The 27,270-nt window shown below is 37.9% G+C and overlaps 1 protein-coding gene across 2 annotated transcripts; it reads right to left on the bottom strand.

Moving 5' to 3' along the window:
- Window positions 1–1,795: 1,795 nt before the first annotated feature.
- reps2 (RALBP1 associated Eps domain containing 2) lies at window positions 1,796–25,854 on the bottom strand. Of its 2 annotated transcripts, XM_020918799.2 has the most exons (19): window positions 25,407–25,854; window positions 20,206–20,329; window positions 19,413–19,588; window positions 19,035–19,137; window positions 18,279–18,397; window positions 18,038–18,176; window positions 16,968–17,031; window positions 16,309–16,477; window positions 16,149–16,190; window positions 15,869–15,938; window positions 15,533–15,604; window positions 15,294–15,342; window positions 15,047–15,183; window positions 14,582–14,643; window positions 13,920–14,003; window positions 7,995–8,084; window positions 7,769–7,887; window positions 5,727–5,832; window positions 1,796–2,896 (listed from the first exon to the last, which is right to left on the bottom strand). In XM_020918799.2, the coding sequence occupies exons 1-19, from the start codon at window positions 25,599–25,601 to the stop codon at window positions 2,828–2,830; spliced, it is 1,989 nt and encodes a 662-aa protein (XP_020774458.2). In that variant the 5' UTR covers window positions 25,602–25,854; the 3' UTR covers window positions 1,796–2,827. The 2 variants fall into 2 exon arrangements, with proteins under 2 accessions (XP_020774458.2, XP_020774459.2); XM_020918800.2 differs by lacking the exon at window positions 16,149–16,190 and having other exon boundaries at window positions 25,407–25,851.
- Window positions 25,855–27,270: the final 1,416 nt, after the last annotated feature.

Genomic DNA, 27,270 nt, shown 5'->3' with positions numbered 1-27,270 from the left:
TAGTAGTAATGGTAGTAATTGCACCGTATATGAATTTAATGAGGTCCAGCTGAAGAAAGGTGTAACCTGAAATTACCATCTATAGCCTGCAGCTTCATTAACAGTAATAAGCACATAGATAATCACTGCTGAGCTAGCCTGTGTGTCCTACATGCCAATTACTGCATCTCCATCAGAGGTATACTTATAAAGCCGCACATGACCTGACACATATAGATCCTTCATCACACGCAGCTGCCATCTTTGAAATGCAAAGCAAACAAATCTAAGTGGTATTTATAGTGCAGTGAGGAAGGCTTCCCATTAAGCTGTCAGACCAAATGAACACACACACTTTGCTCTCTGAATGCAACAGAGGAAATAAACTTGGAACACTGGAGCTGCAGGTAGTGACAGGCTGCTCTGTGCCAACTTTTGGTAATGGCACCCTGATGTCGTCTGGTATCTTTAGTTTCTCAGACTCATTCATACTCATCAAGTCTTTTCTTGGGAGTGGGGGCGGCATATAGTTATATCTCAGAAAGCTCTTTGAAGCCATAGAGCCCATTATAGATAGTAACTAGGACAAGTGCACTGATTAAAGCCACAGTATGTAACTTCTTAGCCAAAAATAGACTAAAGGCTTGGTTCTTCTTCATTTTGGTTGCACTGAAAAATGTAGAAAAACATGCATCCTTACTCTGAGCGGGCTTGCATCTCCACAAACTTGACACTGGCCTGGAGGAAGACTTCATCCTGGACTATGGCATAAAACCTCCCTCCATGGAGATTGTTCTGAAATATGATTTTAACTTTCTATTTTTTGTGGAATTATGCAGCTGCCACCTCCAGAGTTACACACTGTACACAGTTGTCATTCATTCTTGTTGGTTGCCATCGTGCAATTTGATGTTTTGCAGGGGTAGGCAAACTTTTTGACTTGTGGGTTCTAAAATTTGAAGGAAGGGCCGGACCTGGAGCAGATGGATAAGAGTTTTTTGGTAATCCACCTCATAAGAGACAAAAAATAACATGGGATGTGTAGAAAACATATCCCATGTGATTGAAATATCCCATAACTGAAAATCATTACAAAGCATTACAACAAAATATCTGTTTTTCAAGTCCCACGGTAATCACTATTTATTGAAATTACTTTTAAAACACTGAAAATTATTGTATTATTATTACTATTAATTAAGTTTGGCGGGCCGTAATTTGCCCACACCTGATGTATTTTAACAATCCAAGATACTTTTGAGAAGCTTTCTATATATTTATCATATCATTAACACATCTATACATACAGTATACTGCTACATTTTGAAGAAAGGCCCTAGTTTTGAGGTGAATAACATTTATGAGATAGTACTAACAGGAGAGGTGTAATTCTCTGCTACTGTCAGATACCCGGCACACCTAAGTAAGAAGAATAACTATGATGATACTGGTAATAGAGGATGAAATGGTGTGCCTGAACAGAAAATGCCTTTGATTGAGACAAACTGGAGCCACTCAGTTCAGTCGGCGTCAAAGTATGGGAGGCATATTTTTGGAGGTAAAGGGCCAGGGTTTGAATACAACCATCACGAGACCTGGCTGACTAGGGTTTGTTGTGACTGAGGTAGGGAAAGGGGCAGCTGCTCCAGGGGTGCCACAGGGTTCAGACTGGGGACCGTTTGATCTTTCTTTAGTCCCCAGCTCAAGATACAATCAGCAGTGAGATTCACAAGTTGTTTTAAGGAAACTAATTAGCTAGGAAGTCCCATACAATGAAGTCATTAACAAATTTAGATAATCACTCAGTTACAGCAGATAAAAATAGACAACTTTATTGGTTTATTGTCAGGAGAGCACTTTGTAACTGTCCAGTCTTTTTGATCAAACATGCAGCATCACATTACATCCAGGAAGGCAATCATGTCTTTTACCAAATATAGCAATCTCAATAGCACGCAAGTCCATTCAGTTTGTGCCATCTTTAATGATAAAAGTAATTCATGTAATGTTTATGTTTTGAACAAAAATAGAGATGCATTATGGAAAAATAGAACTGTCATGTTACAAATCTTAAATTAAAAAGTTCATTGCTCATTTTATTTAGTCTTCATGATCCCTCTGCGTGCCATAACACCACACACATATGGAGTGTGCAGAGCAGAAATGATAAAAAACTAATTATAAAAACATTTAGTACAACTTTGCAATGTGCATTTTGCTAGCAGTGCAATAACATCTGTAGCACCTTCACACATGGGTGCATACATTGGATAGCAGTATACAATGATCAGGCGTAACATTGTGGCCAAGTAACAAAGTTTATCTCATCATTTTGGCATCCTTATGCTGGGTGAGTTCAATATGAAGAAAGGCAAGTCTAACATGGCTAGATAACGGCTAGTTAAGACCATCTCCAAAATATATATTGCTGTATAACATGCAGATTGTCATTATAGAAAAACTCACCATGAATAGTGAGTCCATAATGTTATGCCTGATCTGTATATGCATTCAGTATGTAAACAATCTCAAAGTTGTACTTCATAACAGTGAGATGCATAGACAGATGATGGATGAGCTTTAAAGAACAAATACACATAACATAAAACAAATAAGTTAGGATCCCACAGTGAAACAGAATAACTTACATAGCCATATAATACAGTCGTGATAAAATACATTGTCTTGCAGCATGTTGCAGTAGCTGAAGTACTTGAACATGTCCAAGTGGGGCACCACCGGAGATGCAAGTTCGACGCCCAGATAAGTTTGACTTTGTTGAAGAGTCTATAGTCCTTACAAAGACTCTGGGATGAAGCAGGACCATATGACCTTAGTCCAGTCTGAGTCATGTTGTAGCCACGGGCCGCACAAGCTCCAGCTGGGACTCCAAGGTGACCCTCTCCTGGTGAACCACCTGCATACAACAACAAAAACACACAGAAACACACACAATCTGATCAGTGACAGCAGAACAAGATGCTCACAGGCTGTGGATGGCATATTTACTCAGCTTAGTCATGGTAACAAAGTCAACAAAAATAATTAGCAGCAAGTTGCTGCATGCATATTAATTTCACCCCGTCAATGTCAACTGATCCTTTTGCATAAGTTGTACAAACAACAGCAGCTGCAGGCAAAGGACCTTTACTTTGTGATGACTTTGCACACCTGCATAAATTATGATTTAGCATATAGAAACAGTAGAAACATATACTATGTTTAAATTATACAATATGAATAGCTTTATTAGCAAGCTATTGTTTAAATGAAAAAAAAAGGTCGAACCAAATCAATCTCATTCACACTAACATAACATAAGTTCTCCGGACAAAAAGAAATGGACAAAAGAGCTAAAGGCTACCCTGGCTCTGTCATATTCTACATATGAGCACTAGATGCTATCTACGTTAGTTGCTGTCTGACAAGTGTGCCAGCTTTGGCCGGACAGAAGAACACTGGAGAGCACAGGTGAGACTGAACAAAGGCCAGGTGAGGGGAGGGGGGACCAGGTTTACATGTGACTTCTACTGACAAAAAAATGGCAAAAACCTTGCAAAAAAATAAACTTACAAATGGTACATTTATGAACATCTGGTTATTCACCTAATGACAAATAAAAAGAAACTAACTCACCTTTGTTATGGACATTTTTATTACTACTTTACATGTCAATGTCCACTAAAAAAGTCACATTCTTTGGATGAACTTGAAAAATCTTCCATATAAAATGATCTACTGCCTGTTATGGCCAGCTCTGCTCTCATAAAGGTAGCATTCTTTTAAAGTATATTAAAATCTTTTCACACTCTATAAAAACTACTTGTGCTGAGATATTTCTCCAAAAATGTTCCACGTTAGTGGGCTTAAGACTTTGGGGATTATGAAAGAATATGATGCTTTTTCCAATTACTCCAAGCTAAGGTTATAAGGACGGATTCATCCGCTCTCTCTCACTGCTGAAGCTGGGTCTCTGGCCGCGTGGCTCTATTTTAAAGGGGACAGTTGTGAATGCCATTGGCTGTTTGGTATTTAAACCAGGCCTGGGACTATATACAGACATGTGCGCCTTTCGCTGCAGATTCCACACATACTTTGCGAGTCAAGCTGAATTGCAGCAAATAACTAGATTACCTTGTGCAAATAAAATGAATTACAGTTATGATGATAAATCACATATGTAGAAGCCAATTGTACATCTGTTCATTCTCTTATAAAACATCGGTAAAAAAGCTTTCTAAATTTTTATTTTCAAAGCCTTTCTTACATTTTTGTAAACTTGGTCTAAATTAGTGTGAAAAATAGATCCACCAGTACTAGCTCAGTCTGCTGAAATAATTAAAATTGCCAATTGTAAAAGCATTCAGAGAGTTTTGCATAATTGCATAATAGCTACAAAATTCAAGCTAAGCTCATAACAAAAATAGCTTACTGTGTTAGTATTGTTGTAGTTGTTGTAGTTTGTTCACACAGTTCAAATGAGGGAAATATTAAATTCACATAGAAAGACAGACAGAGACTGGCATCTGAATGTGGCTGTGGGAACTAATCTTAGTTAAACATATTAGATTTCCCTGTTGTGTCATTAACGGCAGAATGACAGGCACGCTACATGTGCTCCATACTCCATCTGTGAGGCCAAACCCCAACACCCAGGGCCCTGCTTTTGTCCAGCTCTGGGTGAGGGCAGGAGCAGTGGACAGGAGCAGGAGAAACAGACAGGAGCAGAGAGAAACAGACAGGAGAAGAGAGAAACAGACAGGAGCAGAGAGAAACAGACAGGAGCAGAGAGAAACAGACAGGAGAAGAGAGAAACAGACAGGAGAAGAGAAACAGTCAGGAGCAGAGAGAAACAGTCAGGAGCAGAGAGAAACAGTCAGGAGCAGAGAGAAACAGACAGGAGCAGAGAGAAACAGACAGGAGAAGAGAGAAACAGTCAGGAGCAGAGAGAAACAGTCAGGAGCAGAGAGAAACAGTCAGGAGCAGACAGAGAAACAGAGAGAAACAGACAGGAACAGAGAGAAACAGACAGGAGCAGAGAGAAACAGACAGGAGCAGAGAGAAACAGAAGGAAGAGCAGACAGAGAAAGCAGTTGACATGAGCAAAAGACAAAAGAAGACAGAGGAGCAGCTGACAGGAGTAGGGAGAGGAGCATTTGTCCTCACACTTAGACGAGAACAAAATCCAGGTCCTGACACTGAACTGCAAGCTTTTGAAAAAGTGTCAATAAAGACACTGGAGTAATCTACAACACCAACTAGTAACGCTGGTTTTCTGAAAGAGCTTATGGTATCCTTGCCTCAGATTTATGAAAATGCAGCATTGTTGATTCAAATTTCAAAATAATTACTTCTTCTTCTGAATGAGAAAAAGTACACAAATCAAATCATGAAAAGAACTGAAAGTGGTTTCTCTGTGTTTTTCTTGCTTTTAGGGAGTTTGTGATTCAAGATCCAAACAAAAAATTGCTCCATTAATAACTTCACTTGGAATGCCATGCTGTTGTATTTATCCCGAGGCCTCTCTTGACTCTGTAAGCCGTCTCTCTCTGAGCTATACTTAATATGTCAAGTATGTCCAGTGCAGTTAAGTCTGTACTAAGAGTAGATTTCCCCTGTTCCCCCCGGCCCGGCGGCACACCCCACACGTCTTTTCACATGCTGTGGATGGACACACTTCATCAGAGCAGGGCTGTGTACAGAGCTGCACATGCTACACATACTAAAAACACATGTGCTGAGCTAACCTTGAGCTGCTGCTGGAGCTCGCTGTTGAGACGTTTCAGCACCGCGTTGGTTTCCTTGTTCTTACGGATGGCCATTTGGATCTCCCTCTTCTGTTTGGACAGCACCCTAATCACAATACATTGCAGTATTAATAACATGAATTAAGTTGAGTGAGTTTATTGATCAATAACATTACTGCAGCTGTAATCACTGTATCCTCTAGTGCTTTTAATACTGTCTATAAGTATAAGCAATTATCTAGAAGTGTTTAAACCACATTTATAGATTATTTTCTGTATTCAATCCAATTCGTTCCACTTTATTTGTACAGAACATTTTATAAACATGTTTCCAAGGACAAATTACAGCAATAAAAGAGTAAATCATACATAAAAACAATAAATAAAACATGTTAAAATACATAATGCTAAAGATTTTTATAACTACATTCTTTAGGAGAAATTGGTAATAGACCTTTTTCACAACGCGATGTAGTGCCGCGATGTAGGGTACGTTAATGCATTTCTATGGCAAAAAATCTGTGAAAATGTGTTGTGTACTTTCCACCAGCTTCATAAATCTGCCCCATCACCAAATCTTCAACCAAAAAGGTCCACAAAGGACATATTCTGTCCATGAAGAATTAATCCACAACTATCAATGTAAGAAAGACGAACGACTCGCATTAGTGAACTACTCCTGTGCAAAACTAACATTATGGTCATGAATAAAAAATATTTAACTTGTTAATTCAGACTGATTCTTCAATTAAACTTTAAAATCGATTTAATGATATAGATATTAGTATAGACAGAGAGATTTGTGCAGTTTGAATGCAAGACATGTAATCTGTGAACATCTGTAGCATTCGAACTGCACAAATCTCTATCTATGCTAATATCTATATCATGAAATCGATTTTTTATTTTAATTGTAGAATCAGTCTGAGTTAACCAGTTACTTATGAATAAATTACTTATTACTTATGTTTTATTCATGACCATAATGTTAGTTTCGCTCAGGAGTATATCAGACTAATGCTAGTCTTTGTTCACCTTTAAGTTTTCATCTTTCTTACTTTGATATTTGTGGATAAATTCTTCATAGACAGAATATGTCCTTTGTGGACCTTGTTGGATCAAGATTTGGTGATGGGGCAGATTTATGAAGCTGATGGAAAATAAGCGAGACATTTCCACAGATATTTTGCTATAGAAAAGCATTAACATAAGTGAATAAGTGACGTTTACCCTACATCACGGTACTTCCGGCAGTTGTGAAAAAGGTCTATTGGTTCTAGTATCATTTCTTATTTATTGTTAATATGTTTACCTTTCTGATGCTCTAATATCTAATATGATGTTAACAACGCTGACATTTCTGAACACTGCAGACCAGTTTTGGAAATACTCTCACTGCACTGCACTATCACTTTTTTCCTTCTTCTAACACATCACATCAACATATAGGACAAAATGCTAAAATATCCCACCCAAAAACTATTCCCACAATGAAGAGATAATCTTAATTTTCCTCATCAGTGGTTATGATATGATGGCTGGATGTTGTATCAGATAATTAATGCTGTCCACACTACCCCAGGGGAGCAATAAATCACTTAGAAGAATGCTGTGACTGACAGTTTTGTAGTTTATTCAATTTGAGAAGCACATGTTTGAGCTGTGCTTTGGAAATATTTGTATTTTTCTGGATTAATTTAATAATTCAACAGTCACTAGTGTGTTTTATTTCACCCACAACAAGACTTTAAGATGTGCTTGTATTTATTTTTAGCCTTTCAATGTAATTAGACTTTTTTTTACCCCTTAATTATTGCTTTTTGATGACGCAGAAAAAGAACTACAAAGAACATGGATATTATTTTGCGGAAATTCAATGACTTTGTGAAGCACTGGCAATATCTTGCAGTTCTCTTTTCCCTTAGTTTGAGGATTTTTGTGCCTAAAATACTTATATGAATCTCATAATTTGATCTGTTTCAACACTAACGCAAGTACTATTTCTTATCAGCAATATAATAATTTGTAAAAGATTAACTTACTTCTGAGGAGCCTTGGTGGGAGGAGCCAGCGTCATTGCAGGGGGTGGTACGTCCATGTTTGGGACTTCTGTATGGTATTTCCTACGAACTGGTTTCTGCGGTGCACTGTGGAGCAAATCCTGAGCAAAAATAACACAATCGTCTGTCACTAGTTTACCACTTGAAAATACTATTCAACCTTTACATTACTTTGAACTACACATATGAATGGGATGAAGAGGCTGACCTGTTTTGAAGCGCCAGTCAAGTCTTCTTCGGTACTTGGCCCAAATCTGGAGCGCACACTTTGACCTTCGCCCTTTGCGCTGCTCTCCTCCTGAGAAGATACGTGGGAATTTGAAACAGAGGCAAAGTAGATTTTCACAATATCAATACAAAAATACTCACTGAAATTCAATTAGAAAAACAAGCAGAATGGTACATAAACAGAACTCAGATAAAAACTAATACACTTGTTGATAGCTTTTAATTAATAAAATCAAACTGGCATTGTTTCATATATTTGACTTAGTAATATTGTTTTAAATTGCCTTCCACAAAGTACAATTAAGTGAAAAACTGACTTGGTTTATTGTGTTTCCCTTTTGATGTTACCAATGACTACTTATACTGTCCAAACACACGCATTAGTGGGTGAAGATTGTGCAATGCCCATAGGGAGTGAATAGTGAGATGTCCTGTTCTCGGGGTCAGCCCAGTGATTAAAACTGATGAGTAACTCGGGTGTATCTCGTCCTGTTTATCTCCTGAACAGCTGGAAGGCCTGCAGCACTAACCAAACTAAATAGTACATAATTATTCAATGACTGTAGGAAAACAATCTTAACCAGGAGACTGCTGCATCGTTTGACATCAGTGAACTAAAGATTAATACAGCAGAATTGAAAAAGCAAGCTTAAATGTATAAATCTGTGAAAAATTACACTTGTTAAATTGTAAAAATAAAAATGTTTTGTAAGATACCTGAGCTATAATTCTAGTAGTGACTAAAAAAGCAAATGCATGTATATCTTTTGCCACACTGCTATTCATGAATAGTAATGTGGTTGAGCTAGTCTAATTTAACTGTGGATTGAAACAACAACAATAACCGAAATATCGTCAAAAGTCTCACAATAATACCGTGGGCTGTCACAATATATCGAATTACAAGTTTCTTCGCTTAAATGCATGATTTTTTTAGTAGCAACAGCTTAAAAACATAGGGAACTACATATCCCATGATTCATTTCAGTGCAGACAACATGAAGAAATATGTTTTTTACTTGAATTCTTGGGATTATGATGGAAATAATTCACACCAAAATCTTGTCAAGGTATTTCAAAAGTAAAAAAGTGTAATATCTACAAGTATTACTATTATTAGCCTCTCTAAAATGTTGCAATAAATATTGTACCGTGAGATGTATATCGAGATAATATCGTACCAAAAGATCTGGATATTGTTACATCCCTAATTGAAACAGAAACTGCAAAAATACAGTTGTAAGCCCTTTGAATTTGAAATAATTGTTATACTGGTTGAAAAGCTCCACTGAAGTTCAGCATGTTGTACTGTTTTCACCATTATAAGACACTTGACTACAGCCATAAGGGTCCTTCACACCTGCTTCAGTAGCTCAATGACTTCAACAGTGCATGTGCCGTCGAGTCCTCAGAGATATCAACTATTTCAAACACGAAGCTACATTATTTCACGTCTCCCTCAGGTCCATCTTTTCATTCAGTGTCTAAAAGCAGAAGCAAATCCAATCCACTCATTTCAGAACTGCTACACTCTCCTCTCTGCTGCGGTGGTATACTCAAGATTCTTAAGCCTTTTCCTAATTACTTAACCAGGCAAATGCCCTGCTCTAAATTGTACCCAAGATGCATAATTTCTCTGTAAAAACGAAACATGCAGACAGAAACAAATGGGCCCATAATCCTCTACTGTGCTACTGTCTGAGCAACACGACCGCAGCATGGAAATACAGTTATGGCTTTATGGACCGCAAGAATCTCAACATGCAATATGTGTGGTCAGACCGAAAGGGGAAAAGCACTCTTAAGCATCTCTTAAAAAAGTACTGTTTCAGCAAGAAATATTAGTTGAAAAAGTATTATTCGCACATGTTTGACACACAAACCCTGCAAATTTAGGATGAGTCCTTCTCTCAAACAGAAAACAGTTCCACTTTGTGACATTACGTGGCAATACAGGAAGTGCTCCACTGCGTTTAAACTCCATACACCTTCACTAGAATCGTTTGGATGATTTCAGCCCTGGAAATACGAATCTCTGCTGGACTTAAGGTAAAAGGTTGCTGTCTATCTTTTTTGCTACATATTTAAAATGTATTATTACCATTTATATTTTTTACTCTTTATTATATTATATTGTGATGTGTGAGCTTCTGTGTCCAAGTAATTTCCCTTGTGGATAAATAAAGTTTGTCTAAGTTTAAGTTTAAGTCTAAGTCAACTTGACAACTACCACTACACGAGATCACAAAGTAGAACAGAGCATTTTGAGCTTTGGAGATGTAGACAGACTAATAATAAAGGATTACTCAAAATGTACTCCAGTAAGTAAATATAAAACATGGATCTATTTAGTGTACTTAAATTTTGCAGTATAAATATCTCATTGCTCTCTCCTTCAGCCTGTAGGTCATGGTCACTTGACTGCAATTCAAAGAGCTGGAGTGAAAAATGAATGGGTGTGAATGTGACAAAACCTTGATGACAGAATTATTGTAGGACTAATTTAGCAAAAGGCAGAGTGGTCTCTGTGAACACACTGACGACGCCTATCTGGGTCTGTGGAGTGTGAAATTGGACTGACAGACTTAATGACGCTGCTGCAGTTTGGGGGGAAAAAAACTTGAGATGTCAAATGTAGGTCAGGGTTGTATCACTTCTGGGTTTCTGACAACTTCCTGCTTAGTGTACTTCGAGTTTAAAAGCATTTTAAAAGAACAAATAGTCATTGTTAGCTTAAAAACATAAATAGTAATGATATATCAGACTTATATTGCACTTTTTTGGACACTCAGAGATTCTTCACTAACGTCAGGAGACATCAGGAAGCAGTTTTTAGTAGATTTGAAGTGCTGTACTGAATTCCTGATGGGTTTTAAGAGTTTCAGAGGACAGTGGCAGCAAAGGCTCAGTCCCCCCAGATATAATACATAAACCTATCATAAAAGTTTGTTGATGTCAGGTTAAGTCAAGTGTAATATTTTAAATAATCGAATGGCAGCAACACATCTCAAAGTATCACGAAGAGGTCAATGTAAAGCTGTCAAATTGTGAAGATTATGAAAAGACTATTTTGCATTATTATAGTAAACTGAATGTACCATATTTTCCAGAGTTCAACCCATCGCTTAATCCAGTCAAATATTGTGGCAAGTTGTAATGATAATCAATAAATCAGTTAATTGTATGATAGCTTTTAACGAGCTCGATTTTCCGAAATTGTCACAAGAGTCCGAAATCCCACAAGAAACCTAAACGATATCAGCCAGGACAGAGGCAGACAGAACAATAGTTTATTCAAGTGCATTTTGTTAACAAGTCCTTGGTGTAAGCCAGACTACATTAGGGTATTTTTATGTTAACAAGTCTATTTTATTTAGGCCTGTTGTTTTTTCTTGTCTTGAAGTTCCTGTGTTAAATGTTCTTTAAAAAGTAAGGTTTACTGATCTTTGAGAGGGTGTATTTGCATTTTTCTTCCATGGTCATTATATTAGTTGAAAATGGTCTCAAAATGGCAATAATATCTTTTATCACAATAAATTTTTGGTCCAGCAAAATCTGTTATCATTAAAAGCCTAGTGGCAAGTTACGATGGGAAAGGCATCTGGTAAAAATGTATTGAATGTTCATTTACTAAAAATAGTTTTGCTTAATTGTCTGTGTAACATTATCCCTCTGAGCTCACCAAGGCCAAGTGTGCAGTCACAAGCAGATTTTAAAGCACAGATTTAAACATTTTATAGCCCTCCTTTTAAACCATTTTAAATTATTATAAACTATATATTTGACATTCTACTTTCCAAAACAACAATTAAGATAATATCCATTTTTAGATACATCTCCTACATCTACTCCTGACAGAACCATGGTTTTATCCAGACTCAGGACAAGCAGTAATAATACACTGTCTCTTTACTAGATTATTGTAATGAATTGAGTTAAAATAAAGTCAACTACAATTCTAGAAAATAATAATCTTCAATAGTTGCAGTTTTGCCAGCACTTTTTTGTATAATGATTCTTTGCTTAGTCTAGAAATTTCAGTTTCCCAGGACCTACACTCAAAAGCCATGATTAAATTACTCCCTAAACCCAATTGACACATTTTATTTGACAGGAAGCTATTTTTAACAGTTTTACTCTGGGATGTCTCTCTGTGGGCTTGGCCAGTGTAAGTTTCAGTGCGCCTTAGTAAGTGAAAAATACACACTCTACTATTAGCAGCTTGGAGACGCTGGGGCTGGTGGGTCTAATTACAAGAGTGGTGTGAAGACAAGAAAAGAGAAAGTGATCCAGAGAAGGAGGAGAGCGGGCGCATGAGGAGGGCGTCTGAGATGAAACTGAATACATGGGACTGTGCAGTAACATGCTGGGATACTGTGTGTTTGACAAGTACAAAGATTTAACCCAGTGCACCATAGCAGGAACTAAAAGGGAAAGTGAAGGGAGCGATGGCCATTAAAAACAAGTAACACAAGTGAAAAGGGAACATGTAAAATCTACTGTTATAATCTTTTAAACATGTTAAATAGTGTGTAGGCTTACTCAGAGTTGTATTTGGACTAATTCATGCATGTTTAAGTAATCCCGAACTCTTCTGGATTTGATGCTTGAGTGCTGATTTTCAACAAGAAAAACATAATTGAAAATCTACGGCTTGTTAAGGTGAAATTCCACTATAGAGGTACTTATCAGTTCTGGAGTTTTGAAAAGAAAGTCAGTGGACTATCATGAAGCTGCTTTAGATCAAAATTATGGTTTACAATTAACAAAATGTAAAATACTTATCTACCTAAGTTATAGTTTAATACTAAATACCTTAAAAAAGCATAATAAGTCTTAGATTTGATCATTATTCATAGATAGCTTTATATTACCCAATATAACCATCTCTCCTGATGTCAGACTGCAATAGGGTTTTATGACAATACAAATTAATATCAATATATTGTGAACACCTAGCCAAAACTGTTATAAATATCAAAAAGATCTAAGTTCTCCCTAATAAAAATGCATAATGGTTTAAACTATAGCCATAACTTGGAGTAAATACAGTAAGAGTGGATGGTTAGAGGTGTTTGGAGAGGCTGTTGACACAGACGAATAAGCACTGTTCTGTCAGTCTGTCCCACGGCAGCGCTGGCTACAGAAGTCTCTCAACCACAGACTCTCAACCACCAAATGCAGAAAGCATCTGCTTAGTGACCATAAAACTGCCCAGGGAAGCTGGACAAAGTGAAGTTCTGTAAAAATTTAAATTAATATTATGGATTATGTCAACTTTTCCAAGACATTGGGCCCAAACTATCAGTTAACATAATAGTAGAGTTAACAGCATAAAAAAATCTAAGAATAATGCAATCAAAAGTCTACGGCACGGGTGGAGATTGCTAATAATGAATCCTGTGATATGTTGTTATTGTTGTCAATGAATTACCAAGTCCAACATCTAATACTGCATCAGTCTATATATAATTTATTGACCATGACCTGACTTTGAACCTACCGGCTCTAACTTTACTATAATAAACGCAGTCACATTTCCAGGTAATTGCTTTCATCTTCCTTTACGCCTGTGAATAATACACCAGTGCTTTGTCATTTTCAATGTTTGACAGCTTCATAAATATTTAACCCGGGCTTCTGTGTACTGTAACAGAATCCACGCTTATACCCAAATGAAATATATCAAAACGTCAGGCAAGACAAGTCAGGGACAAAGGAACAGCATCTCTTCAGCCATAAATAAAGCCCATATTATTATAGTTACAAGGTTGCAAGGGCTTTGATGAAACTCTTAAAAAATACATTTTTACTGTAGTTATAGGGTATACGCGCACAGACTTATATCATGCACCGTCTTCTCAAAATGTTTATTTGCTTTGAGACTTTCATTGGTGAATCTTACCTCTTCTCTAAAGTGACTGAAGTCTGCGAAGTTTGGCTGCTGCACCTTGTTTTGAGGAGGTTTCTCCGGGGCAAAATGGGGGACCTGAAACGATTCATTAGAAACTTTGTTAGACATTAATTAAAAATGTGCTGGTGCTGTGCTTATAACTTGATTAAGTCAAGTATGAACAAGGCAGAAGTTAACTATAAAGAGTCCATCAGTGCACATCACACAACTTGATGTCTCTGTCTGTAAAGCAAAATTTTAAAAAATATACATAAGGTTTTCTAATTTTAAGTCAGATGCCCTTACTGATTTAACTATCTTTGCTTTTTTTAATCTGCTTTGAGGCATGTACAAGATTAGTCCCACTGTCTCTTGCATGCCCACTTCTGTACATTAGCACAAATAGTTTAAAAAGTATCTGCATTAACTCCCCATTACTCCAATAACGCTAAAAAAACACCCTCACAATGGACTTTAAATATAACTGCTCTTTTCCTTTCCCATTACTGATCCAGCCACTCAGTATTTCAGTCTTTTTCGGGTTGTACTTGGGTGTTGTCATCTTATCATTAATTTACAAACCCAAGAGATACAACACAGCATTTGTTCAGTCTCTCTCTCTGTTCTCTGCTTTATGTCTTTACAATATAATGAGTCTCTGTGCTGAGTCTTACCTGTGAGGGTGCCGGTCTGGGAGGCAGTGCAGGAGGTGGAGGAAGCCAGCCACTTTTTGCACCTGAAAACAAGAACAAATGTAACTCTACTAAACACAAACTATAAATGGAGATCTGCTTTAGACTTAACCATAACAACAAAGAAATTGTTCCTGTTGCTTCAAAATTACTTCCACAAACTGAGGAAGCATATCACTGTACACGTGCTGTAGTCTTAGCAGTAAAATCTATACTGGACACTTACCTAGAAAATGAGTGGGCTAAACCAGGAAGTACAATTGTACAGATAAAATCTTGGGATTAGCAATGTTCTCATTCCTTTTGCAAAATAATACACAGATCAACACTAAAATATACAAAGATTTTGGTTGAAAATAACTGCTGTATGTTTGGCATGATGAAAAAATGGAAACAGATCCTAGTCATTTTAATAATACTTCTGGATATGAATTATCATTACAGTACCTAATGCGCCCTGTTGGAAAAGCTTGTTGAGGTCCAGGGATGAGGCCCGGGAGTGGGACTTCTGTGGTCGTGGTGGAGGAGTGGGTGGCTCCTCTGCTTTCTTAATGGCATCTTCAATAGATGTACTGGAGTATGATCTGCAGTGGGGCAGGAAAAACGGTTTCTTATAGGACAGGACTGAGAACCATGGCAGAAGTTCACATTTGAAAATCTTTTGTACATAATTGTGTAATGTTAAGATTCTGACCTGGGTCTAGTTTTCGTCTTCATCTGTGGGTCCAGCTCTTGTGGAGGATCTGAAAAGAAACAGTCAAAATGTTCAGTTTGTAAATGAGAACCACGGACTTCCTTAGAGGCATAAAGAGCAATTAATGTGGTAATGAAACAGAACTTAGACAAATAAGGTAATGACCATGCCAGTGCAACCTCACCATAAGCAAAACTATCCTTTGCCTACTAGCACTAAAAACTCAAATTTCTCTTTACCTGGTCTTTGAGGAAAGGTCATAGGTTCTGGAGTGGGTTCCAGTGTTGCTGCTATCCTCACAGTGGTATCAGCTGTCAACAAAAACAGAAAAATGAAATAAAAATATATATAAAATAACTATTTTACATGAAAGATAGTGAAAAGCTACCACTTCTGTTGCAACTTCAATTCCTACAACAGCTCATACTCACATTACAACCACTATTCTTCTTATACTATCATTACTAATGAATGCATGCTCAATAAGAAACCTCTTAAACCTTATGATTTTGAATTATGTATTTTAAAGTTGTTACATACTCTGGATCTAATGTAAGTGAAGGGTTTTCTTTTACCTTGTTTAGTAGCCTCCTCACTTGCATTTGGTTTTATTTGAGGCTGAAGTCTTTCCACGATGTCAATATTCTGTAAAAAAGAAAAAAGAAAAAATGCTCCTCATAAAACTTAAACCAATACATCTTATTTATTGTCCAAAGTATGAGGAAGTAAAACACAAACTGCAAAAGGTGGTTTCTATTTCAGACAGTGGGCAAGACAATGCTGTATTTAGCATGATAGTGACATCTACAGGCTGGAAGCAGTACTGCACGCATCAAATAAAATCTAGATACTGACCTGACTGTGCTTCACCTCAGTGTCCTCAAAGACAATGAGAGGCTGCAACAGTGAAGCAGTCATTTCAAATATTTTGATTATAATCGCCACACACAGAACTGCTACAAAGTCAGAAAATTTCAGCTAAAACTAAAATATGATATTCAACAGTGCTACATACTTCAGGCGTTTCCGGGATGTCCTCCTCTGGCTGTACAAACGCCAGTCTGAGGGTGGGGGGCAGGCTCTCGGGGAGTGGGTAGCCATTTTTACGAGCTACAATCAGATGGAAGGCTGTGCAGAACTCAGAAAACGTGAGTGCTCCGTCTCTGTCCATGTCACTCAACTCCCTTCAAAAATAAAGATACAAAAAAAATAGAAAACAATAACATTTATTTACATAGAAATATGAGTAAATGTTAAAAATATTGGAAGAAAATGTTAAAATGTACACAGAAACTACCTAAACTTGATGCTGACAACTAAAAATGTTACAATACATGAAATATATCCAACACAGGACCACTGTACTAAACATCCTTTCACTTTTAACTATTAGAAAGTTATTAAACTGCAAACTATATAGCATGGATGATCTCAGTTCTATCTAAAATATAGTCAAATATGTAACCCTAAAATCTACTTCACTCTAATCATTTGAGTGTTTGTGGATTGCTGGAAGCAGGCATCTGCAAAGTTTAAAAGTGGAGCTATAAAAGGTGTATAAACAATCAATATCTGTGAGATGTAGTGGTGAGCACTTTGAAATGGATCTGTCTGGCCCTGGCACAAGGGACTTTTGGACCAGGCAAGGGCAAACTGTGACTCAGCAGTACTCACCAAATATGGGACAGCTCTGGGATCGGCAGCTTGGATTTTGTGAAGAAGTCTTTGGCAACGGCCCCTGAAAAAAAGATTTTCAATATTACCTTAGCAAAAATGACTTACTTATATGTATTCATGGGTTTCAGCTTGCTGTCACATGCCACATTTTGAGGGCTCTTCCATCCAAAAGATATAATACTTCATTTTAAATAGTTATTCACCATGATGTAATTTTTCATCACTCAAAAATCATGGCTATGTATAATAAAATTAAATATTATTTTACTTAGCTACATTTACACTCATATTATGCCTGATTTTTACAGCCTGGATCATTATAGTAAATATAGACACACAATGACTGACAATGTACATGGAGTTTCATCAGTTCACCTTCACCTACCATACAGTGGGAGAAAGCTGATGCACTTAAGCTGATATTTCATAATGGAGGTAATAAATCCAATCACAAAAGCCATGTTTTTAAATGGGGTTTGTAGTCAAGACTGTACCCTTTATGTAAATGCTATTTGCTAGTCTAATGCAGTAAAGCAAGTCGCAGTAGCTTTGTAAACAAAAGTAACAGCACTTTAAACACAGTGTATCAGCATTCAAGGACGTGCTGTAGAGGCCAGTGTTATGAGTGGTATTTCCACTGCCCTCAGGCGAAGTGGGGTTCAAACAGGACCATATGTTTTACTTCCTAAAATCAAAAACCAGCAACAGTTGAAGCACAAAGAAATCTGTCAATAATTGAACTCATATTGATCAATCCTGATTTTTGATTGAATTTAATTTGAACGGGCTGTACACCTCTTGTTTAAAAACAACCACTATTATTAACAATTATATAAATTACTGAATTTCTTTTCAATTAAAATGCAATTAATTGCACAGCCCTACTTTCAAGATACCCCAAAAGCTTTACTTTGCATTGTTCTTTCAGTCCTGACACTAACACAGGCAAACAGAGTGTCTTGCTCAAGGGTACAATGACAGAATGTGCAAGCCAAGCCGTATCAAGGAGCACTACTTTGACTGGTGCTGTTCCTGCTCATAACTATAGTGGTGTAATGTTAAATTACCTATAATGAGTGCCCCAAGATCTGGCTGCAGACTTGTGAACTGGTTTGTGTAATACTGGAGCTGTTCTTCTGTGATCCTCCAGGGGTCATCATCCGGGTAGTCTGCCCCCTGCTGGTCAAGTCGCTCAGAGGATCCAGCCTAAAATAAAGAAAGCAATAAGACAAAAATATACACAAATATGAAAATATAAATCAAAAGACATATGCTACTGATGTGATTATTCATTAATTCAGAGCATACCCGAACAATAGCAGCAGCAGAGGAGAGGTCTGCAGAGGGTTTGGTCCCATAGTTACTGGGAGAAGAGTGTGGCTCCAGCTGAACCCCTGAGCGAGATGAGTGGATGTCTACAGGATAGACTACAGACAATAAGAACAAAGATAATTATTTGACAAATGTAGCATCACTGGCTAAATCTGATGTGTAATCCAAAAATTTAACTTTTACAAATATAAAAAGAGAAATATCTTGTTGTTAATTATAAGATGTAGGCCTGTTAGGTAGGTGCACAACACATTGCAATTATTTGTTCCATGACAGCAGTTCTGCTTGCTTGCATTATAATCAATGTTTTTTTTTTCTAAGATTTGGTAAGAGTTTAATACATAATTTAAAGCATGAACAAAACACATCATGATGACCTTTTCTTTCTCATATTACTGCTTTGTGTTAGTATCTCTGTACAATATTTCATGTCTCATAATATAATATTATGATATAATGTCTGTACTTTGTCCCTTCAAATAAAGACTAAACTAACTGACTCTGCTAATCTCTGCTTGGAATGTTCCACAGTATGGCATAAATATATTATTACATCTACTATATTACGTATGTATATTGCTAAAATAACATGCATATTTTTCTTTGAGACTATGTATTTCTTTTTCATATCTTAAATAGAAGTACAATTTGAATAGATAAGATGTTATTTTTCGTAAGAACAGTGTATATTCAGATAAACCCTGCAAATCTGTGTAGTAAACATGTCCTCACCCATGTGTGGCTCTGCTCCATTCCTGGAGTATGGGTAGCTGCGGTAGCTGGAGGGAGATCGAGGGGGCGATGTGCACGGTGATCTGGGAGGAGACCACAACTCCTGCAGGAATATATGTCTGTATTATTAAGATATTCTAATCTGAATATGACATTTGTATTGATCTGTATTTTATTAATGTGTCTGGCCCCCTTTCATTAGCTAAGTAGCTCCTGGGGAGTTCCCCATTTCCATCAGACACAAACTAATCAATAGTACATATAGACATTAAATAATATGCATTTCCATGTATCCAGTCAAATGCTCACATCAACAACTGTCAAGAGATTACTCCACTGTAACTCTACGTTTGCATGTGGATGTTGAGTCAGACTTACTTTCTTCTCTGCCCCGGGCTCCACATGTCTGTAGGCGCTCCTGTCTGCGCCGGTCCAGGATAATCCAGGTCCTGTCGCACTCGCGGCCACCTGTCCCTCTACTCCCCCTGCTGGAATGGAGGGGTACCGTATCTCTGCTTCACTCTGCAGACCCACAAATCTGGGTAATGGGAGGTCTGAGAAGAGAAGACATTCTGACATTACTTGAACAAATAAAAGGTAGTAGAGAGTAGTAGAGAGCACAGGACAAGCTTTGATTTGACAAACAGGTTATGCAAAGGATTATAGGTTTTGTGGTTCATTTCCCTTTCTTAGAACTGGGTTTCAATTACCATGGCAGGGATGTAATGAATTTTCTTAAATCATTGTAGGGACTGTGTTTCTTGGGAGTTTAGCAAATGAATAAAATAATGACACGTATCATTCTCTTAAGGCAAATCTCTGTCAGCTTAGACTGATTTGCAGCAGATGTAAACACACAGAGCTCGTCTCTCAAAAGCACTAGACTCTTACTGGGTGAATAAATCAGGATGAGCGCATTAGCTTCTTTCACTGGACTGAGGTGAGATTCCTCTGACTCAGTCTGTCAATCACGTGCCTCCCTCAGCCTTTTCATACTGAACCAGTCATGTTCAAAATCTTTTCCCCTTATGCACCTCTGATTGTGTGTTCTTATAATGAGGCCACGCGACTCCCGCTTTCATCCAGATTAGACCAAATCCTGGTATGTTAAGATAATCTGCTGATCCCCTCCTCCTCCTCCTTAGCACGAAGAGTAGGACTTTAGACTCACTGGCTGTAACGCTCTCCAGGCGAATGGGGAGTCCAGACTGGGCTGCAGCCAGAAGCTTCAGGGCCACATAAAACTGGGCTGTGCCAAAGTATCCCAGGCGTTTGGCTCCACAAACCTCCGTTACCTGCAAAACAAACACATTTAAAAGGTGCATTGTGGATCTTTTCGGATAGAAGGTTTATGGAGATGGTATTACTTTATCTGAAATGTTTCATAGTGTGGCATTAAACTTATCCATCTTCCTTTCATTCAGTTGTGGGTGTTTTTATTGCTGTAAGACAGGGGCGTCAAACTCAAATTCACAGAGGGCCAAAATTAAAAACTAGGACTAAATCTGGGACCAAAGTAAATATTTACTGAAAAATTTCAACAACATCTGCATGTTTTCTCTTCTTTTGAGGTATGTAATGCTAAACCTTTTCTTATTAAAATAAAAGTTTAATAATAGCTTTGCTTAAACATTGAATCCAGAAGAAGCATATTATAAAATAATAACAACATTTTAAATAAATAATGTCTCTATAGCCTATATCTGTAGCTTTTGAACTCCTTTCAAATGTTTTTTTTTTTTTTTCACAAGCCAACAACCAGTCAAAAATAACAACTTGCTTCAATGAAAATCCAATCTTTCTTTGACTATGAACAGTCAAAAGTCATAAAGAAAACATTTATCCATGCTCAGTTTGCTAAAATGTGATTTGCTCTGATACACATGGGTCCAAAGCAGATACAAATACTTGGCATCTCTTCTTAGATAGAAGTTCAATTAAGTAGTAGTATTAGTAGTAGTAGTAGCGGTGCATGAGCCATACTGGCGCAGCAGCCGGCGGCCAGCTCTAATACATATTTGATATGAGCATGCGGGCCAAATTTGGCCCCCGGACCTGAGTCTGACATGTCTGCTCTAAGAATATGCACACCTACAGTCAGCTGGCCATCCTCTGCACAGATCTGACTGGTATCTTGGTGGTATTTCCTGCTTGTTTCCATGGAAATATTTAAGTTTAATACTTTACTATGAAACATTACACACAATAGCTATGAAACATTACACACAACAAAACAAAGCAACAAACAACAAAAACAAAGCGATAACACTGCCATGGAGACAATGTAGGCAGACGTCCACCAGAAAAGTTACACAGTGCATCTTTAAAATAAAAAAAATAAAAATTGAAATAAGACACACATACTTTAATGTCCTCTGCAGTGTGGCTCCATGGGGTAATCCTATCATTTAACTCCATAGTTTAATATACTATAATCCTTCTGAAATAGTTCTGAAATACAACTACTTATTGCATTTTTTTAGCAGTTCAAATCAGTCTGAAATGTTTATGTGCCTGGTTAGAAAAATGTCAGTAAGATCTATTTTTCCATAATTGTTGAGTCCAGTATTTTTATCTAGCACAGCAGTTTTACACCTCTGTTGGCAGTACAAGCATTTGAAAATAAATGCACCATTCATAGCACTCAAATTTCATACACCCATGTTTACGAGTGTATGGCCAAAGACACAAGAGCAGTGTAGAATTCCAGCAGCAGGGACTGAACAACCGTCAAGAAGAGAAGATTAACCATCATTGTTCAAGTGGCACTATAAGCAAGAGGAATGGTGTGTAACAGAGAGGTAAAATACTTGAAGGGGTGGATCCAAAAGAGACGACGTAAGTATGATTAAGGGTACAATGAAAGCTTTGGGGAAGCAAAAAAGATTAGGATTAGAAGTAGAGCCACCACACATAGAAAAAATTATTATAAAAGATGGGGAAGATTAATTTTGTACATACAATTGTTAGTGATTATTTCTTTGATCAGTTCTAACAGTTCATAGACAAACTGTATTTTATTTTGTACAATTATTTGTGAGATATTATGTGAGATATTATCAGGACTGAGGCAGTGATGGAGTAGATAAAGTCACCATCTAGCCCTAAATTTGGTGGTTCAGTTTCTGCCCTAACAATGTAGTGTTGTTTTGTCTTTAAACAATATATTGTACATGTGTATTCTGAGTACCAATGAGGGTACATTTGCTTTCTCATCTGTTACAACCATTCATACAAGAGGTGAGACATAACAGGTGTTTATCAAGAAGAGACATTATGGCAATAGATTAAAAGTGACTACGGACAGTACTGCTTTATGAAATGAAAATCTAATACAAGTGTTATATTAAATTCTAGTCATAGAGACTTACCACAAAGATGTTAAAGCACATTTGCGAATAGATGCAAATGAAATGTGGTTTGACAGACCAGCCCAAGAGCTTTTAATAGTCTTTGTGAAAAACAATGGAGAGATTATTTGAGCTTGGCGTCCTATGTACTCAACAGGAGACGCTCAAGACCATTACTGATGATGCCATTATTTTAGAAACACGACCTTGAGAAACCAGAAGAACCAGTCACACCGTGGCCTGAGGAAGGAAGTCAATGTAACAGAAGGACAGCTGCCTACATGTAGTGAGTGAGTTTGATGAAATCGACACAAGATAAAGGTTTGTGGGTCAGTGAAGATGTCAGGAGGGAATACAGAGTAAACCTTGGTGAATGAAGACTGTACTGTGTGTTTACTCTGTGAGCTAATTACATCATAGGGGTTATTTCAGACTTTCAGAGTTTCTTTAAGGGCACATTTAAAGGTGCATTGTTTAAATTCTCTGGTGGAGGGCCTGTCAAATACTGGTACTTTGCTCCATGGGGATGTTATTTTGTGTGAAATGTTTCACAGTATGGTATTAAACTAAACCTTCCCTTCTTCGTGGAGACCAAACCACACCAAGTTACAGGTTAGATCTGTGGTAAGACAATTCAGTTCACAGTCAGAATGCCTCTGTTTAGTCAGGTTCTCATTACAGTGATTATTTTACTTGGTGTTATACTTTGCTACTTGATAAAATGTAAAGCAGAAAAAAAAATCTGTATTTTAGATGAAACCTGTGAGAACTAATGGCTGTGTTTTGAGTGTTTTGCAGGTTGTTTCCTGATGTGAGTTCTGTGTGATAAATGTGATAACAGGAAGTGAAGTCATACCTGACAAAGGGCTGGTTCTTCTGCTGCCTCTGAGTCTATATTAAACACTCCACTGGTCCCTCACTATGTGCTATTACACCACATAATGGTACTAGAGTTACAAGACTGGAAACAAGCTTTATCAGGAATATAACTTGAGAAATTGTGAAGAAATTATTTACATTTTTGGTTTGATTGCTATACATATATATTATTTAGACCTAACAGAATCAACAGTTTTTGATTATTTCTCAGGATAAACTTTTCTTAGCTCAAAGCGTGTGGAAAAGTAACACTTAAATGTGCTTGTGGCTTGAGGGTTTATATATAAGTCTGACGCCGCAGTAGCCCAAGCGTGTCAGCCTTTGTGTACGTAATACTATATTCCATTGTAAGGAGAGGCCAGTATTGACAAAAATGTATCTGTTTGAACTATTCCAATATTCAGTCAATAATATCTATATCAGAATCTTTCTAAAACAGGTGCAGAATATCTCCCACCATCTGCCTCACTGCCACAAGTGAACTATGATTGTAATTACCGTCACATTTAAATGGATACCAATTGAATAAAGTGCTTGTGTGAGACACTGGATGTGTGCAGTATAAGACCATGTGATCCCATAACAATTGATCCTGTGTGTGTAAGTGGCCTGAGGAATGACAACTCAGCAAGAACCACTCGAGTCACTTTATTACAACCTGACAGCTGTGGGCATATCAAGGCTATACACCGGGAGGAGCAGGAAGCAGCATCTTATAATCTATTACATTTGCTTACATGAGAGGAAATTTTTGTGTGGATTTTAAGATAATGTGAGAGAACCTTTATTTGGTCCACAATGTTGCAACTCCTGACAACTATTCAGGACTTCCATTCTGAGGCATAGACAGAAAGATACTGACTTTACTTTAAAAATGTGTGACAAAGGTTTGCCAGCTTGTTAAAACTTCTACCACTACATATCTTTCAGTTTTGAACACACTAGGTTTATATTTGCTTTTTTACCTTGGTCTTTTTGTTGTGTATCTCTTACATTAACAGCAATGTCTTTGACCGCTGCCACCACAAATCCTGACTTCATCACAGTAGTGTACATTTAACAAGGGGAAAAACCAGTGCCATCTCTGTTCTACCATTTGACTTTTGGACCCCAGTGGAGAGTGGGGGCATCCTTCAGCCCACTCACACAGAGGCTGAGTGTCAGTGGCCCTGACCGTGTGATGGCACTGCTCCAGGGACGGACAGGAAGGAAGCCACAACACTGCCCAGCTTCCTGACAGCGCACATACACATCACACACATACACATCACACACATCACACACATACACATCACACACATCACACACATACACATCACACACATCACACACATTACACACATTACACACATTACACACACACATAGATCACAGGAGCAGACCCTACGTCGCTAAAGTGATACTGGGGGCTCATTTCAGATGGAAAAAATAAGTTTCCATCTGGGCAGTGGCTCTGCAAAAAATACTCTAGGACTGTCACATTTATTACTTTATCAGACTTACAGCTCAATTAATTAATCTTTTTTTGTAGAAAGTTAATGTTTGAACAATAATTTGCATCTATAGACAGATTATAGATTAATTCACTAAAAGTGTTCACACTTAAACAGAAAAATAATATACTAAGAAAACTAGTCTTTAGTATTATAGGAATATTTTGCACTTCAAATTTTGTTATTTTGACAGGCCTAAACTCATTATATTAAGCCCAATGTAATCACAAGAAGTAAATAATAATTACTAATGTAATTACTACTGCTTTCTAGTATTAGGCATCGCTGTTACTGTATTGTTGTTCAGTAGAGAGATTTTGGTCCAATATAATAACCTTCTTGATTGAAAGTCCATATGATTTCCTTCTATGAAGGAAAAGCTGCCAAAATGCACTTTCACTGTAAATCTATTTTAACTGTAACTGGTTGGAAATACAAAAGTGAATGAAACCCAATTCATAGGTGGGAAGTCTACAATACCAAATGATCAGTGACAAAGGGGTTAAAGAAGGTGTGGTGGTGGTCTGCCTGTGTCGACAGTCTATCTAAGATGTATGAGAAGATCAGACATTGTAAAAGGTACAGACTTCAGACGTAGACCGTGGTAACGCGTGCCATGAGTGTCCGCTCATTGGCCACACAGCACTTACTTTATGCAGGGCTTCTGGGGGCAGCTGAGACGCTTTGAACAGCTCGGCCACTTTAGGAGACGACAGTTTCCCCGAAGTGTCAGCCTGGCACACGGCGTGGAGCCCCGAGTAATACCGCTGCTCGTGCTCGTTCAGGGAGAGGAAAGTCCCCGCAGCCGCGGACACCGCCGCCGTAGTACCGGATTCCTGCTCCATTCCCGTCCTGACGCATGGAGGAGCCGCCGCCGGTGAAGCCCTGCGAGGGAAAACACACGGTCTGGATCAGTGCATCCCGATGAAGAGGCTGGTACTAAGGCTATGGACGTGTGGACGCGGGGAGAGGGCGGTATCACTCCCCGCAGCGGTGTTTTCCTGTGACAGACACACGCCTGTGCTGGCTGCTGCTGGTCCACTCCTCCTCACCGCCTATTGTGCCGGTTGTAGCAGTCCCTGTCCACGCCTGCAGGGGTCCCTAGAGAGCAGACATCAAATCTTTTTTGTTGTTGTCTAGGCTCCAGTTTTATATAGTATTTTATTTTAGTATTTCAGGAAAGAATTCATTCATTTTGACCCCCTCAGAAACAACTACAGTTAGTTAAGTTACTTACTAATACTAATTATGAGGAGTGCCGTGAGCGACTGCATTGAGTTCTTCTCGCCAAAGGTACACCCGGTTGTTAATTGTCTATTTGTGCAGCATTAAAGCTCTAAGTTTCTATAAATACTGCACACATAAAGGCTGTCAAAGCAATTATGTATTTATTATTATGTAGTAGGCCACCAGTTGACTAAGAAGCACAAATACACAGCTTAATATAGCCACTCCTATATTGTTAAAAAATATGACGCGTGCTCTCCTCGTCATCTGACCAGCAGCACTGTCATTATCCACTCTCTGCTGCCATCATGCGACCAAGATGTTTATTGCAAGTTCTACAGAAGAATCCTTTCGGTTTGCCAAACAAAACATGGAGATCTGAATGAGGAATTTAACTGCCCAGTTTGACAGGACACATGCTGTCTCTCTATACATTCTCCACACACAGTGATACATCATCCTACTTCTCCTATAAGCACTGCGTTTGTGCTGTTAGTTTTTGAGGCATGCTTCAGAAGCCTGTAATAACTGAATGTAAAATCATTGACGTTGTTTCAGATTTGAGTGAGTGTTTATGGGAAGATGGCTGACTTAATGAGAGCAAAAGATCATTCTTGGTTTCACATACTGCTGTGTCAGGCATTCTTCTTTTATTTGTTAAAAAAATTAGCCGAGTCAGACAGGTTTTCCTAAAGAGGAGTTAAAGAGTTATTATTAAGTGAACTATGAACACCACATGTCAGAGAAGTTAGGCTTTATCTCATATTTGTTTGTAAGATTCAGGCTACTGCTGAATAATGCACATTTGTTTCTTTCTGGTAGTAGTAGTAACAATTATTTGTGGTCTGTTCAAGTTGTCCTTTGGATTCACTCAGGTCCACAAAACACTTTAATCTAGTCAAACGCAGAACTAAAATCATCACTACTACACAAAACTATTACATATACTACTGTAATCGTTTTGCTTGTAAGAGAAAGCTTTTTGTGACTTATACAATGTGAAAAACATGGAATTACTACTACACATCAAAAGCTGTAACAACATTGTCCTCATGATGCAGTTCTGAGTCCATTTCAACAACCTTGTTGTTATTTTAGCTCAGTTATGTGCTTCATTAACTCTCCTATCAGCTAACCTAAGAGGCAAGAGCAAACACTACTGCTTTCCAGTCTCCACAGCACCAAAGCACCGCAGTGACCTAACCAAGAACACAGAGCCAGGACAGAAAAGCCTGGACAGAGGAGAGAGGAGACGAGACTTGACCAGGCGTGCCCAAGTTTAACCAT

The sequence above is a fragment of the Boleophthalmus pectinirostris genome, unplaced genomic scaffold (assembly GCF_026225935.1).
Source record: "Boleophthalmus pectinirostris isolate CB_2022bp ecotype Guang Dong unplaced genomic scaffold, ASM2622593v1 HiC_scaffold_7, whole genome shotgun sequence".
NCBI classification, from domain to species: domain Eukaryota; kingdom Metazoa; phylum Chordata; class Actinopteri; order Gobiiformes; family Gobiidae; genus Boleophthalmus; species Boleophthalmus pectinirostris.
This window is presented reverse-complemented; position numbering and strand designations above follow the sequence as displayed.